We start from the raw sequence: 23,389 nt of genomic DNA, 5'->3' as shown, positions 1-23,389 counted from the left end.
TTTAGCTTATTCAATGGTGTGTGGGTGTGTGTGTATGTGTGTGTGTGTGTGTATTCTAATATAGTTGACCCTTGAATGACATAGGAGTTACGGGCACTGACCTCCTGTACAGTCAAAAATCCACTTATGACTTTTGACTCCCCATAAACTTAATGTTGACTGGAACCCTCGTCAACATAAACAGTTAACACACATACTGTATGTTGTATTGTTACATACTGTATTCTTATAATTAAGAAAATGTTATTAAGAAGGTCATCAGGAAGAGAAACAAATACATTTCCAGTACTGCACTGTGTTTATAAAACAAATCTGCGTAGAAGTGGACCTGTGCACTTCAAACCTGTGTTGTGCAAGGGTCAACTTACTCTGTTTCTGAAAGAAGCACAAGAGAGTGCTGTGGAAGAATGGGTTGTCCTTGTGATTTTTGTCCTCAAAAATTAAGAAAGCTCAGTAAGGAAGTAGGACAGGAGCCTGGTAAATAGCTCTGTTTTTACCTTCACGATGCAAGAAGCCAGTGACTTAACTGGAAGTTAGGAAATCGGAATTTGTCTCTTGTTTTTGGCAGCCACTCTTATCTAGCAGCTTGTAGTGCACAAGACCTGTCTTCTCCCTTATCAGTGAACTGGTTTGGCGGTCCCTAAAGCTCTTTCATCACTCTCCTCCCATTCACTGTGGCCTCACATATGATGAATCTGCTCGCCACAGAAGTCCTGTATGTCAAACGGGACATCGAGGCCTGTCAAATTCTAAGGTGGGGAGTGAGGGAAAGAACCACATATTTTTAATTTTAAATTATTCCTTTTTTACATTGTAATTTCTTAAGAGTTTGGCTGAATTTATGCCAGCGTCTGGGCCTGTAAAGCCTCCATTAATGCATCACAATTGTGGACAGAATATTTCACATCTCTTACTTCGTCTAGAACCTCAAATGCTAGTGAGTTGTCATTAACACTTAGCATTTGTTATGTACAGTGTAGCTCTCTTTTCGTCCCTATACATGTAACAAACGGACTCATCCCCTTGCTTTCCCATCGGTGCCCCGGCGTTGATGGACATAGATCAAGATGCTGCGCGGCCCTGCAGAGGCTCCGCACCATGTGACAGTCGAGGCGCATGCAGCTAGCTCACATTAGTTCAGCTCTTATCTTGGCATTCTCATTTCTCGGTCGTCCCCAGTGTATATAATATGTACCGGCTTGAAATTCCTTATATATTGCTTGCACATTCTTCTACGTTTCAGCGCATACCAGTTCCTTCGCTGTAGAACCCCTTCTCTGACTCCCCTCCACCAGTCCATCCCTTATCTTTTAAAACTCCAACTCAGAAGTCACCCCTATAGAAAGGCTGCCGCATCACCTCCGCCAGATTGCTCTATTCGGAGACTTCTGTTTCTCAGTCCATTCCTCGAACTGTTTTTCCTTTGTGATTGTTGCTGTGTAGCTTGTCACCCAGTAGGCATAATGATCCGAGGAATGATGATTTTCCTGTATGCCTTGTCTTTGTCTATTACATACAAACATTTTGAAGGCCACGGCCTTCTCAATTTCCCCAGAGTTCTAGTCCGCCTTCCACACCTTTTCCCTTTACATCATAGCTGACTGCCTGGAGGAACAGGCCACGTGTTCAGGGCTTGGCCTCCACCTCAGCCTGAGTGTGGCAGCCTGCTGAATAGGCCCCGACAAATGGGAAGGATTTAACCCTTCAGCTTGGCAGTCTCCGCATTCTACTCAGACGCCTTCAAGGAGTAGATGTGGGATCAGAAATAGGTCTGGAGACGGGAGCAGGGAAATTTTTAATGAAGGCTTTGTCCTTCCTTTTCACACAAGACCCATGAAGCTGCTGTCGTCAGCAGCTCACCCGACACTCTCCTGCTCTGCCTCTTTTCCAGGAGTCAGGGTTAGTTTCAGAAAAAGCCTCTTGCTAGAAGCCATGACCTCGTACTTTTATCCCCTCCATCTGGTGTGCGGCCTCATGGGGCTGTGCTGCTATGCAGGAGGTGAGCAGTGGAATTCTTTAGATGATGACTTCTGAGCCCACATGCGGAGGCAGTGGGGGTGGGGAGCAGGGAGAGCCGTGAGAGCCAAGATCGATGGACCAAAAAGTAAGGTTTGCTCTGGGACAGATCCTGACTATAGGTAGACTGTTTTCATGAGGTGTCCTTCCCCTAGCTCAAGTGGGGGCCTAGGTCTATGATGGATGAACATTGTGTTCCTGTAGTTTTCCCTTCTGCCTTCACAGTTGGGGTGCAGGAGTGGGATAGGTAGGGTATGTGCAGGCTTATGCTGTTTCTGAAGGAATGCATTCCAGGGTTGAACAGGGAAGGGTTCCCCCTTGCACACATCCTCTCTTGGAGCTGCTTTGTCTCACTGTCTTGGACCTAAACAGAAGTCCAGATTTTGAATGAGGGTGGGAGGAGGGGGGTTGAGAGCAGCAAAAGTTTTTGATCAAGTAAAAATCTGTTGTCTGCCTCATCTCATAGGGGTTTCTCTGCAGGGTGGATTCTCCTTGCCTTGGTGTAGGTAAATTACTTGTCTCAGCTAGAGGTCCCAGGACTTTTACCAGGCCTTGAGTAGGCATTTGGCCTGGGATAGGATGGGTTTTTAGCACTCTCATTCCCTCTTCTCACTTTCCTAGCCCAGGAGTTGACAGCGTTTAAAAAAAGAGAGTGAAACCTCAAAGGAAATTCTAATACATACTTTAGAAGCCCAAAGCCTTAACAGTTTCCGCTCACGGCTTCTCAGGACTACTTGTACTCTTTGCGCTTAGCATCACTTTAAAAGAACTAGATAAAATTAAAACAAATGGTTAAAGTGTTAATCTGAAGAAGAAAAAAAGGAATAGAAAGTGCTAGGAGCCAGAGTAGATTAAATGCAGACTACTTAGTGTAGTGATCATTTTGTGGCAGTGGAAACAGTGGCCAAAATGACAGGGGATTCATTGATGTGGTGAAGGAAGGTGTAGGCTGTTCCTGTTGTAAATTCTGCTCACCTATACTCTCCTTGAATATTTTGTGTCCATTTTTGTTGTGAAGGGGCTGGGACACTGGCCCTTCCAGCCTGAGGTAGTCTCAGTCTTTGAGGAGAACACACAGGGTGTGAAGTGAGAAACCCCGGACTTGAGTTCTGTCTGTGCCACTCCGTATCACATGACCTCAGACAGATCCCTGAGCCTTTCTGAACAGCACCTGTGCAGTGAGAATGTCTTCCTCCTCACAGGGTCGGTGTGAAAATTAGGTATATGTTAAAGCATTTTGTCCTTGAAAATGCTTCTCATGAACATCACAGTTATTCTCTGGGAACCCCACCCAGACAGTTGTCATTAGGACAGCTGTGGATTACCTGGTCTTCCCTTTTTCTTCACTCAGTTTAGCCTTTCTGTTTGGTCAGGCCTGTGTACAGGGGCTGGTGGTGGTGAAGTAAAGTCACCAGATTTCAGCTCCTTTTGGTCAAAGAAAGAGAACGTCTACGTCTAGCTGCTCCACCTATAGCCTCATAGGCAAGAACGGAAGTGAGCACACAGTAGTTCAGAGTTAAGGGATCAGGGGCAGAATGCTTCCCTTGCTTTCTCAACTCCAGGATGACTAAAATGTCTTCAATAAATGAGGAAGGCCCCAAAGATGCTCAGGGATAACTTAAGCCATGAATGGAAAGTGGAAAAATGTACTTAAAAACTCTTCCCGTCTTCTATCCCTTTGACCTTCGGGGTCAGGGACAGGCATATTATTGACACTCCACTGGCTATTGCCTGAAACCTGCCAGTCACCCAAAGAGATTAACAGCTTCTAGGAAAGCTCAGTTCAGTGCAGCAGCTGTGACATATTTACCCTAGAAAAGTCACTGCTTGCTCCTCTCCAGGACCTTTCTCTTATGGACATTATCTCTGGAACCCAAAGCTATCCTGTTTTCTAACCAAATAAAAGTTAAAAACAACAGGTCTTGGGCTGCAGGCTTGGTAATTCTACTTCGTGCAGTCCTAGGAGGCTGCCCCATCATCCTTAGCACACAGGGCACAGATTGGACTATCCCCAGCATGAACGAGCCATGGGAAGTCCCACAGTCTTAGCCATTCTGCTTGGGTGGCAATTGTCTCCTGTTGATCTCTCCTCTCCATGCCTTTTCTGCATCCTTTCCCTGCCACTTCCCAGGGGAATACCAGTCCCCAAACCGCACAGCTGCTCGCGTATTGATAATGGAACTTTTTAACATTCCTTGGTGATGGCTGAATCCCTGAAGTTGGTATGACTTTTGAAGGATTTGATTGAAATCCAGTTGCTTGTTTTATTGTCGGGGAGAGGGAGGAGGACTAGAACTCTGCTGTAGCTTGGGAGAAGCTATGTGTATGTCTACAGAAGCGCAGCTCATGTGTGTGCATTTCCTCCCCGTTGTGCGCAGGCTCACAGGAGGAGCAAAGAGTGGAAAGGAAGCATCTCTTTCTTGTTTTCCAACATTGCTTCAAAGGTGCCCAACCCCCGTAGTAGCAGTCAGTTCCCAAGTGGAGGGTGGGGGCAGAGGCCTCCACCAAGGCCATCAATAACCAGGTGTGAGCTACAGGTCTCCGTGTAATGTGAAGCTCTCCCGTATTTCATTTCTGCACCCAGGGGGCGGCTCTGCAGGATTGCTTACGGAGAGCTCTGTGTCTGGCACCTCTCTCCACAAGGCCCAGGCGCCCAGGGTCCCACGGACCTGCCCAGGAATGCATCACATTATTCTCTGGTGCTGTAATTTGGCTGCAGGAGCTAGGCTGACGGCCTCCCAGGGATGAGAAACATACTCTCCCTGGCGGCCTCCCTTGGGCTTCTGCCCTATGACCACTGAGGGCATTTAAAAATCTCAGAAAGGGTGAGGAAAAAAGAAAAATCCTGATTATCTCTCTTATATTAAGCCATGTAGAAACCAACGTCCTGAGTGGGTCCGAGAATTTGGCAAAAGACTTAGTGGTTGGTGTTCTTGCTAAGGGAGGTGAGAAAAAGGAGAAGAAATTACTCTCTGCAATAGGGAGGAAGAGAAACGAGGTTGTAAGTGGTCACGAGTCAGACCTACAAGACTTTTTGCAAACAGACGTTCAGGGCCAGGCAGTGTTTAATTTTTTTAAATAATCCGAAGTCCCTGATTTCATTTTTCCAGCATCATTCTAAGAAAGCATATGGGTTAGCGCTATTATTCAAGACTAGCAATCACAGAAGTTGGCTCTTACGTGCAGGACTAGGTTCAGGCTGGCGTTCTTACTTGTACATGAGGGAAACTGGCCACAGGCTCTGCAGCCAAGGTATTTCAGCCACGTGCCTTCTCTAAAAGAGGCTAAGACCTTTAAAGGATAGAGATCATGTCTTTGAAGCTAACTTTGTATCCAAATGGCACTTTCTGCAAGGCATTCTACTAAATATTGAAAGTTAGAAGAGATGAGGACTGACACGAAGGAGTGTCAGAGAGGAGAGGGGCGAAGGGACTGCTGCCAGAGGGACAGACCTCTACTGACCAGAGGATGGGTGGGAGGGGGTGGTTAGAGGCAGTGAGTGGGTGGCAGCAGAACTAAATGGAGCCCTGACTGCACCAAATGCAGTTCTCCTTTTGCTGCTTGTTCCACATAAATTTGTTTGTTTATTGTGGAATGGATGCCTGTTGTCCAAAGCCAATTGGAATGCAGAGGCAAGCTAAGAAATAAGAGGAAAAAGTAATTGTTTGGCCATCATTCCTTCTTGGGACCACATAGCCTCAATAGTGGGGCTCACATGGACCTCTTTTCTCTCACTGTCCACCCCACTGTTCATACATATCACTCTCTGGCCAGCATGCTCTTAACCACTTACAGCAACGAACTACAGTTTGGAGCCCAGGAGAAGCACAGAGCAGTATGAGATGCCAGAAGAGGCTCAGTTCCTTCCACGGGGTAAGAACTGAAAAGGAATAGGTGACAGAGCACAGGCAGAGTGAACTTGGGTTGAAGTCCCAGGAAGGCCTAGCTATCCTTTATGCAGGAACCTGGGCGTTCTTGTGAGTAGGGGCGGACTGGGACCCGAGGCTCTACTCAAAGACAGTACCCTTATGTCAATTCCTGCAGTTCTAGTCTTGAGTCAGACTGACTATGACCCCCTTACCTTTCCACTACTCCAAGGCTTTCTTCCTCCTAATCCCAGCTCAAGATGTCAGAAGTTCTTCTCTTCCCCTCCCATTTCCCCCTCCCTAATCCCACCATTGGCTCATCAGTTATCCACTCTGCAAGGAAGACATTCCCCTGGCCTGACTCACTCAGTCCCATTTCTCCACAGGAATCCCCTCACCGCAGACCACAAGGGCCCTGACTAGCTCATGTTTTGTGTTAATGGATGTGAAACCGGAGCAAACCCCTCACCAAAAGAAAAACCACCCTAAACTCTCCCACACAGGTCTCAGCAGGTTACACAAATATTAGTCCTATCATCCAAATAAATCTGCCCCCATGGCCCAGAGCTCTGGCTCCCCCATCCTTCTGCTGCCTGTGCAGAGTGAAGCTGCGCCACAAACACGTGAGGACCCCAAGGGTTGTTGGAGGAACTTGGAAAGGAGGGGGGGTGCCTATACTCAGAATTCCTTGTGTAGGCCCCTTAATCTACAGCCTGCTGTCAATACTGTACAGTTCTAAATGGAAGGTTCTAAGAGACATCATGATGGGCTAGGCCAGTTAGGGACTTTGGTAAGAGCGTCCGATGGCTGGAATGGGGGTCATAATTAAAACTCAATATCAGAGATAGGTTTGTATCCTCGCTTTACAGAGGAGATGATAAAGGCTCAGAGAATGTGGGTATCTTGCTCAAAATATCAAAAACAGTAAATGGCACAGCTGTGATTTCAACCCAGGTCTGTCATGACTGCGAATTTCTATGCCACTTTGGTCTTTTACAGTATCACCAGGCAAGAGATAGCCATTGTCTGAGTCACATAAAAACAGGACAGGACGGTTTTGGGGACTCCATGTCCTAGCCTCTAGCTTACTAAGTCTACCATCCCTGGAGACTTCTCTACTGCAAGCTTAGTTAGGCAGCGGGTAGTAGCATAGAAGGATCTCCCCTATTTAAGCCAAAGATGGAGTGAACAGTAATAATCACCAGGACTTGGAGAGTCACTAAAAAAAAAATTTGTTGAATAAATGGGGTAAGGCTGCTTTCTGAGCTGTTTACCATTTTGGCCCCAAGCCCCAGCTCTCCTTCCCTCTGTAGCCACTGGCTTCCATTCCCAGCTTTGAAGACCAGGATCCTCTCCTAAAAATTGCCCAAGCCAGAGATCCCTGCCTAGTATACCTGCCTAGTATACACTGATGCCTCATGTGGGGCCCTTGAGATCAGACCTGCTACCCTCTCCCACCCCCCATGAGTCCCATACCTTTTACTGAGTATTTCCCAAACCTGGCTGACCTCTAGAATAATGCATAGGAACTTAAAAAAAAAAAAAAATCAAATCCCAAGGCCTAGGCAGGCTTACTAAATGATCTGTTAGGCATAAGAACCACTACATGCCACTCGGTTTGAATAGGCAGCAGGTGAATAAGAGGCGAGTGAGCAACATGCTGTCTGATATAGGTTGAAAAGAGGCGGGAGATTGGACGAGAATGTATGTTTGTGTAGTCATATAATTTTTTTCCCCTACAAAATACAGCAGTTTATAAACCTATGAGCATGTGAATGGAACCTTGTCCACTATGGCTAACTCTTATCTAGCAATCCCAGACTCTTGATAATGGAAGGTTGTAGCCTAAGAGTTTCTTTTGGGGTACCAGGCAGTCTGCTCAAACTGACCCAGGGAAGAGATGTGGTTTCATCTCTGTCCCATCTCCCCTCAGTCAGGTAGGAACACAAAGAAGCTCTCCCCAGGTACCCTTCCTCTTGCACACACAAGAAGTGTCAGGAAGCCGGTGCAAAGGAAAGGAAAGATGAGCCTTGACCATGTGCTTTAGTGCAACTTCTATCACTCTGAAGACCCCTCCCTCTTCCACTCTCCCTTCTAACCTCCCAAGGTGGCAGTCAGGGAGCCATTCAATTTCTTAGATCCCCTGTCAACTCCTTCCCAGGGCTAAGGAACCAGTCAGGACACGAGAGTCCTTCTGGATTACTCTCCAAATCCTTAAATAGAAACTGTAGCAGCCCAGAGTTGAGGGTAGAGGAAGGTGTGCATGCAAAGATCTTGTGCTTTTGAGTCAGGAGGTTTGAAGTAGAGGGATGAGTGAGGTATTTCTATGTTCAGGTCTGGTCCAGCCACTCTGCCTTCTTGGGGGCCTTGCAAGTGTGGACGTCCACAGTGTTTCTGCACTCCTTGCATCGCACAGCACAGCACCAGTGGAATTTGCACTCACACTGGGTGACACGGGTGACTCGAGTTGTGTCATACCCTCGGCCACAGCACATGATTTCGCAACCATCCGTCCCTTTAGATGTCTTGCTGCAGACACGGCCCGCAGTGCCAAGGGAACCTGGGTTGGGGAAGAGAGAGAGTGAGAACCAAGCTACCTCTTCCTTCAGCTGCTCTGGGTTCCCTTACCCACATCCTCACGAGGAAACCATAAAGAATCCCTTTTCCTGAAAATATGCCCAACTAGCCAAAATGACCATCTCCTTGCTTCCCTCTGCACCAGGCTGGCTGGCTTCCCACTATCAAGGCTCCCCAAAGACCATTGACTTCACCTGCAACAACCCCCCCCCCAACCCCGCCAATACACAGCTCCGTATCTCTTTCAAGACCTGGCCTTAAAATGCTCCCAACTGTTAAAGCTGGGTAAGGGCTCTCCGTGTTTGAAGTTATCCATACTAAAAAGTTAAAAAAACAAAAAAACAAAAAAACAACTTAGCCTATAATTTATCTTTTCCAAGAAGTCTTGCCACAACTCTGATCCAGCTACCATTTGTTAGTATTTTGGTCCTTAGTTGATATTTTATTAAGTTGTACCATACAGGGAAGTAGTATAGTATGGCCATTAAAAGCACAGGCCTTATTGTCAGATTGTCCAAGTTTAAATTCCAGCTCCGCCACATCCTAGCTATGTGATTTTGCAAGGTAGTTAATCTCTCTGGATTTCAGTCTTCTCCTATGAAAATAGGCATAATAATAGCATCTAACTCAGTGGATTGTTACACTATGTCTATAATCTCTGTTCAACTGAGGAGGCAAACTGATTAGCATGACTGCCCAGAAGCATATCCCTATGGAATTCCTACAGAATATCCCTTGCCCCTTACAGTAGGAACTCTTGAAGGGTAAGGATGATGTTATCCCCCTGCACAGAGAATGCTCAGGACTTCATTCTGACCAATTTTAGCAAAAGAGATCCTGACAACGGATCATAAAATCATAGAATTTTGGATGGGATGGACCCTAGAAAGTACCTACCCTAGTCTTTCCCCAGAGATGGGACATTAACTGACCTGGGGGCTGAAGGAGGGGAACAGACTGACTGATACTCTCACAGCAGGCTGCACATTCTACTGCCATATGCAAAGAAAATGCTAGAACTAGGACTTCTATATTTGTTTTTTATCTCATAAACTTAAAATCTCTACTTTGTGTGTTTTATAATGTACATATTAATACAGTGGAATATATCTATCTGTTAGAAGTAAATATCCACATTTTGGAGGTACATACTCCCAAGAATTTTTTAACGATAGGAATATACAACCCAAAATGTTAGGAGGCCACTCCTCCAGCCTGTGACCTAACTAGTCCTACTCTCTCCTTCTCCTAACTCCAAGGACTGGGGCTTAAGTCCTTCTCTTGTGCACCCAAAGCCTCTTCTATAGACTGGAGCTGAGCTGTCCAGTGTAATAGCCACTAGCCACATGTGATCATCTAGATTTAAATTAACTAAAATTAAATACAGTTTAAAACTTAGTTTCTCAGTCACACTAGCTACATTTCAGATACTCAATAATCCCATGTGGTTAAGTGGCTACCATATTGGATAGCACAGATGTAGAACATCTCTATCATCACAGGAAGTTCCAACTGGACAGGACTGCTTTGGAGGGAATTTCTGGCTCCTTACTCCCTTGTAGGATGACTTATACCCTTTGAATTCCAGGCCCCACTTTGGGTTTTATGAGACTTAATTTTATGCCTCCGAGGAAAACCAACGCATACAGGACCCATCTACCTTCTAACTCCAAAGATCCTACCCCAAAGGTGCATTTTAGGTATGGCAACCTAGGCTTACACCTTGGATGCTATGGAGTTATTTCAAGACATTCAGAGAGTAGACCTCTGAATTGCATCACGTAGAAAGAAAACATACCTAGTGGCAGGACGTCACTGGGAGAATTGGAAGGGCTCTTTCCACCCTTTTTCTCCTAGCACCATCCAAAGGACACAAACTACTTTCTGTGTTACTTGGGTGAAGCCCCACCCTCTTTCTGTGCCCAGTTTTGCTCTGAGCCACTCGACTCTCCGGGAATGACCGTGATGGGTGAAAACAAACAGAACTGAAGACAGCTGAGGTCTCTGGCTCTATCTCACCCAAGGCCTGAGTGCCAAGTCTACAGAGAAGAGCCTGGGAGCGCATGACAGACCAGGGGAAGAGCTGTTCTTTTGCACAGCAGGTTGTTCCTAGTCTAACCTGTCTGAACCTGAAATATGAGCCAAGATGGTGACTTCTACTCTTTGGGGGCAATAGCATATCAAGCTCCAGGATCCCCAAGAATTCCACCATAAATATCTGGAACAGATTGAAAAACAATTTGCTGCTTTCTGCTAGTGGTTAGCCCTGCTAGGATCTCCTCTTTCCTTGCTTTCCCAGTTCCATTTTTGAATCTTCAATGGCAGCACACTGGATACTGGATTCAAGGCCACTCATGGTCTGATCCAAACCCATCTATCTACTTCTAGTCCCCCCATCCCAAACCTTCACTCAGTCAGGTTAATCTGAGTTCTCAGTTCCGAGAATGAACGTGTACTTTCCCACCTGCCACTCTGCTTCTCTGCCTGTTCTTCTCTCTAGGCTGCCCAGGTAATCCCTACACTTCAAGAAAGAGCTTAAGTTCCACATTTTCCAATAAGCTTTTCTGGATTTCTCCAGTCATCTGTCTTTTGCAGTTGCATTTGTCTCCCTGTTACATCTCATTTCTTTAGCTAGGCTGTAAAGAGCCAGAGACTTAGGACTCCATCACATGCTTCTTCTGTTCAACCCACCCATTGCTTGCTATGGAAAATGGGTGACTCATTTAAACATTCCCTGCATAGTACCTACTGTACCCCAGATGCTGGGGATAGAAAGGTGTGACAGATGACCTCTCCCCTGCTTGGGCAGCCCTGGGACTGGGGGACTGAGGCATTCACCACCAATCTCAGTATCAGGTGTTCGTGTCGGGAGGAGACCGACTCCTCCTACAGTACCGCTTCCCTAACTCCTGAGGCCGACCACACTGTGATTAACCAGGGCTGCCTGCACCAAGAGCTGGGGGCTCCGTGTCCCTACCTGCTTTCCTTACTCACCTGCAGCCTTGTCCAAGACACAGTAGTCTGGGGAGTTGTCAAAGTAGACAAGGTCAGTCCGGGTGGCACGGCGATAGCCTTGGCGGGCTGCTGTGAAGTTGGCGCCATCCTGGGTTGCTGTCACCTGCACGGCGCCATCATAGCGCCGCCGCAGGTAATCACCCGTGCGGCGGAAGTCTGAGAGTGCGCGCCAGCAGGTGCGCAGGGTACAGGAGCCGCTCACGCCATGGCACTTACACTCGAGCTTCAGAAACCGCCGCACGGCCTGGGTGGTGGGGAAGCAGGTGAGGGAGAGGCAGCCAGTCAGGGCACGTTTTAGTCCTCCCCGGGGGCTAAAAGCAGGAGTGCTCCGACATCTGCCGGACCTGGCCTAGGCTGGACAGAAGGGCCATCGGCTGTTCTCTCCCCCTATCAGATCCCACCCATTCTTCCTGACCAAAGTCAAGAATCTCTTCTTCCATGAATCCTTCCTGGAACTTCTTCCCCTCTTTTCTCGACCTTTCCCTTCTTTCCACCTATGTGAAGACACATTATGCACCTGGTTGAATCTAGGCATTCCCAAGCTCCCTTGCATTTACTGCTCCAATGCCATGGGGGTTGGGGTCTTTGGAAGTGATCCAGAAGCCTTTAGTGCTTCCACCTTTGCGTTCAGTCCATGATCACACACCCTGGTCACCCCCAGCAGACATGAACATACGTGCATAAACATGAGTACTGACCGTGCGACCACAGCGGTTGTTATGTAAGTTCATGAGGGCCCGGGCATCCTTAAGCCTCTTTTCCTTGGCATCCACAAAGGCCTTGGCAAAGCGAACACCATAGTGGATGTTGTCACTGCAGCCACCCCAGTCAAAATCCCCACGTTGGTCATGGTGTCGGCCACGGGTGTAGGGGTCACAGCTGCACACACTCAGTTCACCCTGGCTACAGGCGCGGGTGATGGCGTGGACCACCCCCGCTGACGAGATGGCATATACAAATGCTGCCTCCCGGCTGCCTACAGAGAGAAAGGGAGAAGGGTTCAGCAGAGAGGCCCACATCTGTCCCCTTGTTCAGCCCACGCAACCCCCAACTCTGCAACCTCCTCTCTTCTTGTCTTTCCCAGAGCAACTCCTATACCCCCTTTATTCAAGGCACCCTTCCCTTCCAAGAGCATTCCCCAGAGTATCTGACCTCTTCGCCTCGGCCCTCACCACTCTCTATCCACTTCTTTGTACATCTGACTTCTTGGGCTGACCTGTACTCTTGCCTTCTTCCAAACTCCCTGGGTCCATCCATTGAAAAGTTTCACAGTGAGTCATCCCCTCCCACAGAGGGGATGGCTCAGCTAAGCCTGCCTCGGTCCACATTCCAGGCCTTTTCAGGCCTACTCTGCTGGACAGTTCCCTTACAATAGAGACCCCAGCCCAGGGGGCAGCCTGTTTGGGGAGACCTGCTACTTTCCCCGGCCTGCTTCCTTCCCATCCTGCGCTTGGCGATTGATAACTCATCACCCCTGTCCCCCAGACACCGCCAGATTCCCATCTCGTTCCCTTTCTCCTAGTTTATTGTCTAGCTCGGCTTAGCTTTTTTGCTGAGCTGGGGCCAAGCCGCCAACTCTCCAAATATTTACATATCACCTTTCTGTTTATCCCTTGCCGCCATGACTGGAGTGTTGGGAGGGTTGGGGTGAGGGTTGGGGTGAGGGTAGTGATGGTGGCAGTAAGAACAGAGCAGCCATTCCCAGTCCTCAGCCCTACACCCAGGCTGGGCTTGGGGGCGGGGGGGAAAGGGAAGAAGGGAGAAGGAGGTGCCAGGGAACGCTGTACCTTTGTGCCATCATCCCAGAACACTGGAATTTAGAGGGGTCCCTGCCTACATCTCTCAGTAACTGAGGGTCGGTTCCCAGCCATCTCCTGGGCTCTGCCCTCAACCGTCTCTCTGATGATGAGGCAGTGTGGAGGAGAGGGGAGGAGGATCATGCCTATCCCCCAGCCCCCACCCCGGGCACAGAAGGGGAAGCAGGTGGGGCAGGGTGGAAGAGGCCCCTACTTCGGAGCATGACGCGGCCAAAGACAGTGTGGTCCCGGTCCAGCGTGGTGCAGTTCCAGCGGTGGTGGCGGAACTGGTGCTGACACTCCCGGATCCATTCTCGGGCGCCCTCGCCCACCGAGCGCATGATGTCTGGGTACCGCTGGCACAGCTGCCGCTGCCGGCTCACCAGGCCAGGGATATTGTCACAGATCACTCGCGCCCCCAGGGCCCCGATGTACCTGCAAGGTGGAGATGGCCCTGTCAGAGCAGCCTGGTCCTTTTCCTGCCTCGGGAGGGGGATCAGGAGGGGAGAGGTTTGGCATTCACAGCTTGAAGAGGTTCCTTCCCCTCCTCCAACCCACATTCCCGGAGGCCAACGGGTGCAGCTTTTCCCACAAGCTCTGGAGAAATGGTTACGCAGTTGCAGAGAGTCATTGAGTGGTCTCTCACCATCATCCGCTCCCCAGCCAGAGGCCAAAGTGACACACACTTGCAGAACACGGGCCAGGCATGTGTCACATACATAGACGCCGTGGGCATGTCACACAAACCCATTGCCTGTTTATTTAATAAACATTAAGAGCCTCAGAGAAAAATAAACTAACAAAACAAGAGTCTGAGACAACACTCTTACACCCACATGTGAGAGGCACGTCCTACATGGCTGGTCCATGAAGACATGGTTTGGGGGAGAAGGATGGAGACAGGGAGGGGCCAGTGGGAAGAGACATCGTGGGCAACTGGGAGGAATGCTTACAGCTCTAGTCAGATCCGTGTAACTAAAACTCCTCACCCCCAATCCTGAGGTCTGGGGAGGAACACTCCCCCCAAGATTTCCTCCCTGTACCCTTATTTCTAGGTCCCACGGCCTTTCTTAACTAATGAGGCTTTGAAAATCATCCTCCCCAACCTATAAGGGATGATGTCCTGGGTGAACCTGCCTGGGCAGAGGGCTGTTAGCAGTGGGAAGCCAAAGCCAAGATAAAGCAACAGAGGTGACCCTCCCCATATTCCAGTCCCCAGTCCACCTAATTCAAGCAATTGGAAGGAGGTCAGTTGGGGTGGGCTACTAAAAGTTAGCTGGGTTGCTAGAGTCACTCCCAAATTTCTCAAGGCAATATTTTCTCTTCACTCAAACGCTCTTAGCCCTGGACTCCACCGCAAGCCTTGGGAAGAATGTTTCAGAGAAGACAGGACTGCATCATGACCTTTTCTCCCCACAAGGCCACCAAATGCGATCTGACCCATTCATCCACTTCTCACTCCCTCGCTGTCTCTCCCAACATCTAGCACCTTCCTTGGCTTGCTGGGGATTCTCTGTTCTCCTAACACATCAAAGGGATACCTTTGTCCCCTTCTCTGAACAGGTGGGGGTCAAGGAGGGCAGTTGCTGCTACAGGCTGAAAAGATTTGGTTTGGTCTGTGAATGAGCGAGCCTGTGGTTTGGGAAAGATCCCAAAAATGAGCCTAGAAGTGGGTGAGGAGAACAGAAGGCAGCCAGCGGGGTGAGGGGAAAAGCTGGACTGCCCTGGGCTCTATGTCCCCCTCCCCTCCCCCCCTCGCCCACATTTGCGAACCCGGCCCTCACCCACAAACTAGGTCACCGCTGGTGACACCAACTCAAACAAACACAAGGAGGGCTGATGCTTGCCTCTTCTGGAGCTGAGCAGGGCTGATGGGGCCCATCTGTCCCTGGGGAACAGGGAGAGGGCTGGTCCACCACTGACAAATCCCATGGAATCAGCGTCCCCAGCAGCACTGTCCATCAGGGCAATAGCTTCCAGGAACAAACAAAATAAACACCCCGGGCTGGGCCAGGCCGGAAAAGGCCGCCTGACGCACAGCCTGGAGTTACACCCACTGCCGCGGTGCTTTGTTTGGAGAATCAAGACCGTTGGAATTGGAGCTCGTCCCTGTCTCACCACCGTTCTGCTTCCCCAGTTCAACCCAAGTACTGCTGTAAGCAATGGGTGTTTGTTTTTTTTACTGGGGCTTGGAAAGAGGAGGGTTGGATGGGAATGGGAGACCAGTAATCCAGCCCTCATGAGACAGTCTGGAGTGGGGCAGGCCAAACTCTGGCAAAAAGTCCTTCCTGTGGTCTGACTTAAATCCATTCTGCTGCAGCCCACATTGGTCCTTCTTGTTACATCCTCACTGAGCGTGGGAACATCTGTTCAGTATCTAAGACAGGAAGATAATTACGTTTCTCCACAACCACCCATACCCTCTAAGTAGCTGCACTAAGTACCCCACTAAGATTCTGCAGAGCAGGGCGCTTGCCTGCGGGCCAGTGGTCAGGCCCTTGTAGTTGGTGTGGGGGCCTCCAATAAAACTGAGCCTGAGCCCCCTCTCAATTCAACACATGCCTGCAGAATGCCTACCGTGTGCCAAGCATGGAGCTCAGCTGTTAGGGCACAAAGATGTTTAAGGCACCCCCCAGCTCATTGGCTGGTAAGAGGGGGTGAAATGCCCCGACTCCAGCTCTGTTTTCCCTTCCAGAAGTTTTCACTTCCTTCCCGGCTTCCTGCCCCAGAATGCTCCCTACACCTGCTTTTGACCAATTCACATCCCTTCCTTTGACAGAGTGACTCATACCCTACTCTAGTCCCTTGCTTCTCAAAGTGTGGCCCCGATAAAGAACAGCAGTATCGGCATCATCTGGGGATCTGTTAGAAATGCAGAGCCTTGGGCCCCACCCCCAGCCTACTGAATCAGAATCTGCATTTTTACCAACATCCCCAGGTGATTCAGACACCCTGTTCCATGAAGGTAGGGATTTTTGTCTGTTTTGTTCACTTTGCTATCCCCAGAACCTAGAACTGTGTCTGGCACATAGTAGATACTTAATAACTGTTTGTTGAATAAACACCTAACTGCTCTGATTTACTGCCAACTCTCTTTTCCCCCTAGCCGGCCATAAACTTCATTTCAATTACAGCCTCACTCCTGTTGACATTGCCAGCCTATTTGCAGATGTTTTATATTTGTGTCTTTTTAATGAGGCCAGGGATCCTCTTTTCATTTCCCCTCTTACAGTCCCTAGTGTACACAATTCAGCCCAGCCCACACAGGGCTTTGAATGCAGGGATAAAACTATTACCCTCCCTGGATCTCTCTATACCACATTTATATGGTGCTTTACAGTTGATAAAACGTTTTCCTTAACAAAAATCATACGAGACAGAGAGAGATCTCCATTTTACAGATGAAGAAACGGAGGGTCAGGGAGTGTGATAACACCCAGCTCTGTCCATCAGGGCTAGTCAGAGGAGAACCAAAGGACATCTGATTCCAAAGTCCAAGTTCATTTTTATCCCAAGAGCAAGAGAGACAATACAGTGCTTAACCAGGAATAGAGCAATCTAGCTCCAAAACTGGTGTGCACTTGGGCAAGTCTCTTACCACTCCCCTCCTAGCCCTCATTGTCTTCATGCGTGAAATGGGGATAATAATAGTATCTACCTCCCTGGATTACTCTGGGGATTGAAGAAGATGATGCTCGTAAGGTACTTAGCTCTAGTGTCCAGAGCTTAGTAAAGGCTCATGAAATGGCAATCGTCGTTGGTAACAATAATGCTAGTATTATTGCTATAATCCATGAACACTGTCCTGCTCTTGGGATTCCCTACATCCAGCTCCCTGCAGAATGCAAAATAGAACAGGGAAGCACATGCGAGGAGCCCCTTATTTCTTGTTCTGTTTATCACAGAATAAGAAGAGACCATCTGTTTCCTCCTCCAGTGAGAGGTGGGGAGAGGGAAGGAGTGACTGGAGAGTAAGGGAAGGGCTGTGGGGAAGATCAGACTGTTAGCTGGCGATAGTGATGACCTTCTGCTCCGGATTGGAACATGGACACACACAGAGTCAACAGGCATCTCTTCCAGGGTTTGGACAGAATATCAATCTTGCTGGGGTTTTTTCCTAAAGGAAAGAGAGATAATCACCTTGGGGGCCTGACCTGCCTTTAGAAAGCAGCTTTCCACTTTATCTCAGAAGTGATGACCACTGAGGAGTCATCTGGGGCCTACAGCTGTGACAGGTGTGACTCAAGGAGATTGAAATGACCTCTGCACTCACTCCCCGTCCTGGATCCGTTGCTGCCTTCCTCGCTTTCACTGGGACTGCTGAATCCCTCTGTATCACTGGCTTGCGCCCTCTCTAGCTCTTCTACCCAGAGTTTTTCCAGAATATTTAATGTGAACCACGTGGGGTGAGAGTAGAAGGGAGAAAGGAAAGGAGAGGGAGTAGCCAAGTAGCATTTGGGGATCGGGAAGCACACTAGTTGGATCTTTAGGAAGCACTACCAGGATGCTGAAATTAGCAAAGTGTCGCTTCCTCACCTAAACACCAAGTGGTCCCCAAACTACCTCCCAAACTGGTAAGAAGCAATCAAGAGTCCCTAAAGGCAAACTGCCATCTGGGATGGATAAAGATGGGCAGTGGTCACTTCATCCTCTCTCCATCGGGCCACTGAACACACAAATCCCCAGCCAAACTGAGCCCCTGATGGTAAAGGGTGGCTCTGTTGAAAGGCTTTTCTCCTTGTCGTCCCCTCTTCTCTTTCCCTTCCTAAAAGAATGTTTCAAGCCAGATGTAAGATACGGGCCTCCCTTCTCCCCCATCCAGAACCCCCTCCCTTGCCTTCCCCAACACTGCAGAGATTAAAAAGATCCAAAAGAGAGATTTTCCTGAAACAGGAAAATGGGGGGTGGGGGGTGGGGATGGAGAGCAACGCATCTTGAAATGATAGGAATCTGCAGCCCAAGCTTGCTGGCCCCTCAGCCAGCCCACCCCTCACCCTTCTAGCCAAGATTCCAAGTCTAGAGGAGAAAAGCCACAGGGTGCAAGGGGAGGAGAGACCCCTCTTTGTGGTGGGGAGGGTGGGGGGGAGGGGCAGCGTAAGGAAAGGAAGGGGGCACTGCATGGGTAGGGAGGGGCAAGAGCCCAGTCTGAGGCCAGTTTGATTGGGGGGGGGGTCAGTGAAGAGGAAAGATGAGAAGACTGTCTTTTCTCAGTCCAACTCCCCCCCCAATCCCCCCCCCACAGAAGGTGGGGGAGGAGGGAGAGCAGCTCTTTCTCCTGAGAGAAAAAGATGAATGCCATCCAGGGCTGGGGGGGTGGGGGGCCGCAGGAGGATTCGGAAAAGAACAGACATCCAGTGGGTGTTTTAATGCCTTTTGCCTCATCTGCCCTCTTGTGAAGTGTCTGGAGTCTCAGGCCTGCAAGAAATCCGAGGGGAGCGTCTCTTAATACTGTGGGACTCCAGAAGCCTCTAGTTCTTGGAGGGGAGAGAGATGGAAGAGATAGGGTGGTCATCTAGGGGAAGAAAAAGGAAGAAGAGAGGGATATCAAGGTTCGAAGTAACCTCCTCAAAGCTGCCACTGAAGACAAACGCCAAAATTATGCAAACCCAAGTGTTTTGTTTGTTTTAATTGTGGGAGTTAATGGAGTATTTTTGCATTGATTCCATTTCTGAGCCTTGCGCTGCGTGCTGCAGCCTCCCCGAAGTCTTACTGCGTTCCCGGGTGGGGTGGACGAGCGAGAGGCCCGTGCGCCCTTGCTAGCTGCGCTTTTCTCCACTTCTCAGGGGGGGCGACCGTAGGCGATCAGAGGGTCCTTTGGACGGCCACTCAAGGCCCCCCGGATGGGCGACTGGTTCCTTGAATCCACCCTGCGAGAGACCTGGAAAGTAGCTTTTGCTCCTAAGAGGAGCGGGCCCAGCACACGAGAGTCTGGGAAGCCTCGACCACCGGGCGTCTTTGCTCCGAATGCCCAGGACCCACCTCGCTGGGCGAGCTGCACACCTATCCACCCACCTCCCCCCCCACACTCCGCGACTTCGGTGACAGTCCTGCTCGAATCGTCTCTAATTCCGTCGAAGCGAAAGCCTGGTCTGAGCAGCCCGTGCCAGGAGCTGCGTATTGCCTCTGGGCGCCTCCGGCCGGACTCTGTCTGCCCAGCGCCTCACCCTCCCCACCCCGAGAGCCGCGCTCACCACCAGGATGTGTCTACGCGGGCCGGCAGCGTCAGCAGCAGCAGCAGCAGCGGGCAGACAAGACCGAGGCGGGCCGAAGCCCGAGAGCCGTCGGGGGCCGCGGGTCCTGGCGCGAGCGCGGGGACAGGGGCGCGGGTGCGCCGAGGGGGGAGCTGCGCGGCTTCCTCCGCACTACCCGGCTTCAGCATAGCTCCCCGATGACTCCCGCCGCGCGGCCCGGAGGGGCGTGGACGGGGCACCGGCTCGGGGTACTCAGGCTGCTCCCACCTCACCCCCCTGGGGAGCCATAGGGCTCGCCGCTGGCCGGGGACCCAGGGGCACCTGGAGTCCAGGAGCCGGGTCGCAGGGTCCCGGAGAGGGGCGCAAGGAACGGGGTCCGGAAGCCGACGGGGGCGCGCCAAGCTCGGGGTCCGGGACGCGCTGCCCCGGCGCTGGGCGCGGTGTCAGGGGGTCGGCGGCGCGGAGTGGGGCTGCGGGCAGAGTGTGCGGACAGCCCCTCGGCCGCGGGCTCTCATTGGACGGCGCGGGGCGGGGCCGAAGCCGGGGACACGCGCGGCCCTCTGGGCGGCTCCGCCCGCGTCAGCCCCGGGCGCTCCGCAGCGCGCGAGGTGTGGCGGCCGCCTCCGCCCCTCGGCGCTCCGCGCACCACCGCGCCGCGCCCCCACCTGCTCCCGCGGGACGCGACGGGGCGCGGGGGCGCCCTTCGGAGCCCGCAGCGCCCAGTCCCGGCCGACGCCGCGCCACCGGGTCCTAGCGTCCTTCATGCGGCAACCCCAACTTCCGTGGGTGATGGCCTGGAGCGCAGAATGGGGGGGGGGGGGCTGCAGGCACTTCCCCTGTCCTCTAACCTCCAGTGACACTGGAGCTGAGCCACGGAGGATGCACTCATTTCCTCGGTCCTTTCTCGGTTCTTGCGCTTCTGTGAAATGGGTAGAACCTCTGCCACCGGAAGTTGCGGGAGGATCTTAACTCCCTTTCAGCGCTGCCAAACTGGGGCACCTTAGACAGCCGGCTTCAGGTAGGGGCTTCTCTCATCTAGGACTTGCTGCTCCTCGTTCCTCCCACCCGCCTGCCCGGCCCCGATGCTTCCCTCTGGCCTGGGGACCGGGAGTCGAAGGCGGAAGCGGAGGGGGCACACCTGCGGACCGGACAGGGACTCCCCGCCCTTTACCGCCCGGCCTCAGCAGGACTAAGTCTCTCCCGGCTCCCCCGGTGCCTCGGTCCCCCACCCCCTCGGGCGGGGCTGCAAGTATGAAAGAATCAGAAACAGCTGGGCGGCTTTCCCGAACCAGAGGCCAGGGTGGGGGTCCTGCTGAGAGAGTGGAAGCCCCGGAGCCATTTCTCCCCTTCGCCTTTCCATCCTTCCTCCTCCCCACCGCCCCCTCACCCCCTCCGCCACCCAGCCCCTGCACACCGCACCGGGGCGTGGTAAATCAGGAAGAGGTGGGGAGGTGCCGACTGCTGAAAATGACACCCCTCTTCTCTCCCCGCACTCACTAGGGAGGCACGTAGAACCTCTGGGGTCAGAGTGGCCCTCACTGAGATGCAAAAAGTTTTTTAAAACCCTGGCCTTACAACTTGGAGAGTTTCCCCGGGGAATGGCCCTGACCTCTTCTCCAGCCTCAGTTTCTCCTGCCTAGCCCCTCATTCCCAGGTGTCTTTCGTGCCTCTCCCCATGATTTATCTAAACTATAAAGCCTTGGTGTAAACAATGCGCTGGAAACTGCCCACCCTCCTCAACACCAAACTCCCTGTCAGTTCTTGGTTGGGGGCAGGCGGTGGTTCGAAGGGGGATGTTAGAGACGCCAGAGTGTGAGTGGACAGGGTGCAGCTGGCTTCAGAGACGCTGCAGACATCCAGGGGCAGATGTGGGGGAGAAGGGCTCAGAAGGACCTTTAACCCGCCCCCCCCCTCACTCCTTTAACCTCACTTTCTGTGGCAGGGGCCAGAGTGTATTCATTAATTAAACAAATACTTATTTACTGCCTACCACGTTCCAGACTGTGCTAGGCACCAAGGACACATCAGTGAACAAAGCAAAACAAAATAATTTCTACCCTCATGGAGTTTACCTTCTATTGAGGGAAGATGGACAATACACAGTAAACATCCTAAGTAACATATAGTATGTCAGAAAGGGTAAGTACAGTGGGGAAAATAGAGTTGTAACTAGGATGATCAAGGTAGGCTCATTAAGGCGACATTCAGGCCAGGGAATAAGTCAGGCAGATTCTTGGTGAAGAGCATCCCCAGCGAAGGGAACAACCAACACAGAGACCCCACGGTGGGTGTGGGCTGGTCTGCAAAAGCTAGCCAGTAGCCAGCCAGCTGGAGCCAACGAGCTGGGGAGGAGAGGAGTTCAGTGAGGTAGCCAGGGTGGTCCACATCCTGCAGTGTGGGGGATAGGGGTGGGAAGTAGGGGCTGGACTGGAGCTGCATAGGAGTGGGAGAGGGTTGAATACAAAGACCAAGCAGGGCCAGCATGCAGCCACACACATCCCTCCCTGCCAACCAGCTGACCCTTCCCTCCCCTTCTTTCCTTTCTCTCAGTCTGGGAGGCTCCAGTTGGCCCTCGTGTCAGACTCTCTGCTGAGCGTCCCTGAGAGGGGCAGGTGAGAGAGGAGTGGGCCCAGGCTTATTCCTGGCCGGGACCCTTTCCTTGAACCACTGTTTCACCTCCCCCCAGCCCAGCCCCACCCTGATGCTGGGCAGCGGTCTACAAGGTCTGCAAGCTCTGGCAGCCTCTCCCAGACTCCCTTGTGTGTTTAGGCCTGGGTGGGACTCTGGCCCTGGGTTTATTTCTACATATGGGCCCGAGGTTGTGGGGTGGGCTGGAGATGATCACATCCGCCCTAACCGTGTGTGGACTCACCCACATGGGCCCCAAACTCACTTCTGAGGCCCCTTCTTTGGCTTCAGCTGTCCTCACAGTCAAGTGGGACCGTGTCTTGGCACAACAGAGATGCTCAACTATTAAAGCATGTTGCTGAGTGAAGGGGGCCCCCAGAAACATCAGCAGCTCCAGGAGCAAGGGCAGTGGGTGAGGGGACAAGATTCTCCCCAGTGCTTATAGGCTACCTCTGCTCTAGAGTGGACAACCCGAGATGGGGCTCTGCTCCTTCCTCTCCTTCTTCCCCTCCCCTCTGGGCCCCCAGTTCCCCAGGAGGAACCCCAGGCTGCAGGAGCCAGCTGACTGCAAGAACTGCACTCAACCACTTAACTAGAGAACAAATACGGAGCCAGAGAAGAGGTTTTCTGGGATCTGCCACTTTGGACTTCAGATCTCAAAATAAACTTCCAGTCTCAAGGTCCTAGACGCTACTGGAGAGCTCAGCTCCTCACGCGAGGGCCTGTTGTGGGGCTTCCAGCCAGAGGGTCAAGGCCAGAGACTAGGCTAGGGCCTGAACTGCCCCTCCCTCCCTCCCACCCCCTACCCCCACTGCACCCTAATGGTGGGGCGGCGGGGGAGGGGGCGGTCACTGATTTGGGAGTCAAGTTCTGGTCTGGAGGGCCCTGCATGGAGTCAGGTTGGCACTTACTGAGCACCTGCTGTATGCCCCGCACTGGCCAGAGCATCCTAAATGACACAGGAGAGAAAGGGCCTTACTCCCCAGGTGTTTTCAGGCAAATACAATCAAGTCCCCCGAGCGGCAGCACACTAGACTCCGCTGTTCAGGGCTATATACCGCAGATCGAGTGCGCAGCGTCAGCAGAGACGTGAGGAAGAATTTCAGCCCCTCAGCCCCTCACCCCAGAGGCCACTAGATTCCCTGGGGCCTCCAGCAGGGCACCTTCGCCCCAGCCAGCAGAGCCAAGTCTCCCTTCTTCCTCAAGGTGGCACCATAGCCTCCCGCCTTCTCAAAAGTGGCTGCCCAAAGAAGGGTCCCCCCTCACCCTGGGTATCTAACCTCCTACTCTGCTCCCCCAT

At 51.5% G+C, this 23,389-nt stretch overlaps 2 protein-coding genes across 2 annotated transcripts in view; one reads left to right on the top strand and one right to left on the bottom strand.

The window, feature by feature from the left end:
- The window catches only part of ST7L (suppression of tumorigenicity 7 like), a 164,053-nt gene that overhangs the window by 71,222 nt on the left and 69,442 nt on the right, over positions 1 to 23,389 (top strand). The window lies entirely within an intron of this gene.
- Positions 204 to 19,956, bottom strand: WNT2B (Wnt family member 2B). Its single transcript, XM_006749382.3, has 5 exons — positions 19,462 to 19,956; positions 13,485 to 13,705; positions 12,173 to 12,450; positions 11,454 to 11,718; positions 204 to 8,442 (listed from the first exon to the last, which is right to left on the bottom strand). The coding sequence occupies exons 1-5, from the start codon at positions 19,647 to 19,649 to the stop codon at positions 8,213 to 8,215; spliced, it is 1,182 nt and encodes a 393-aa protein (XP_006749445.1). The 5' UTR covers positions 19,650 to 19,956; the 3' UTR covers positions 204 to 8,212.

The sequence above is a fragment of the Leptonychotes weddellii genome, chromosome 4, assembly GCF_054177405.1.
Source record: "Leptonychotes weddellii isolate Sample4059 chromosome 4, ASM5417740v2, whole genome shotgun sequence".
In the NCBI taxonomy this organism is placed as follows: domain Eukaryota; kingdom Metazoa; phylum Chordata; class Mammalia; order Carnivora; family Phocidae; genus Leptonychotes; species Leptonychotes weddellii.
The sequence above is the reverse complement of the archived record's forward strand: the minus strand, read 5'-3'. Positions and strand labels throughout refer to the sequence as shown.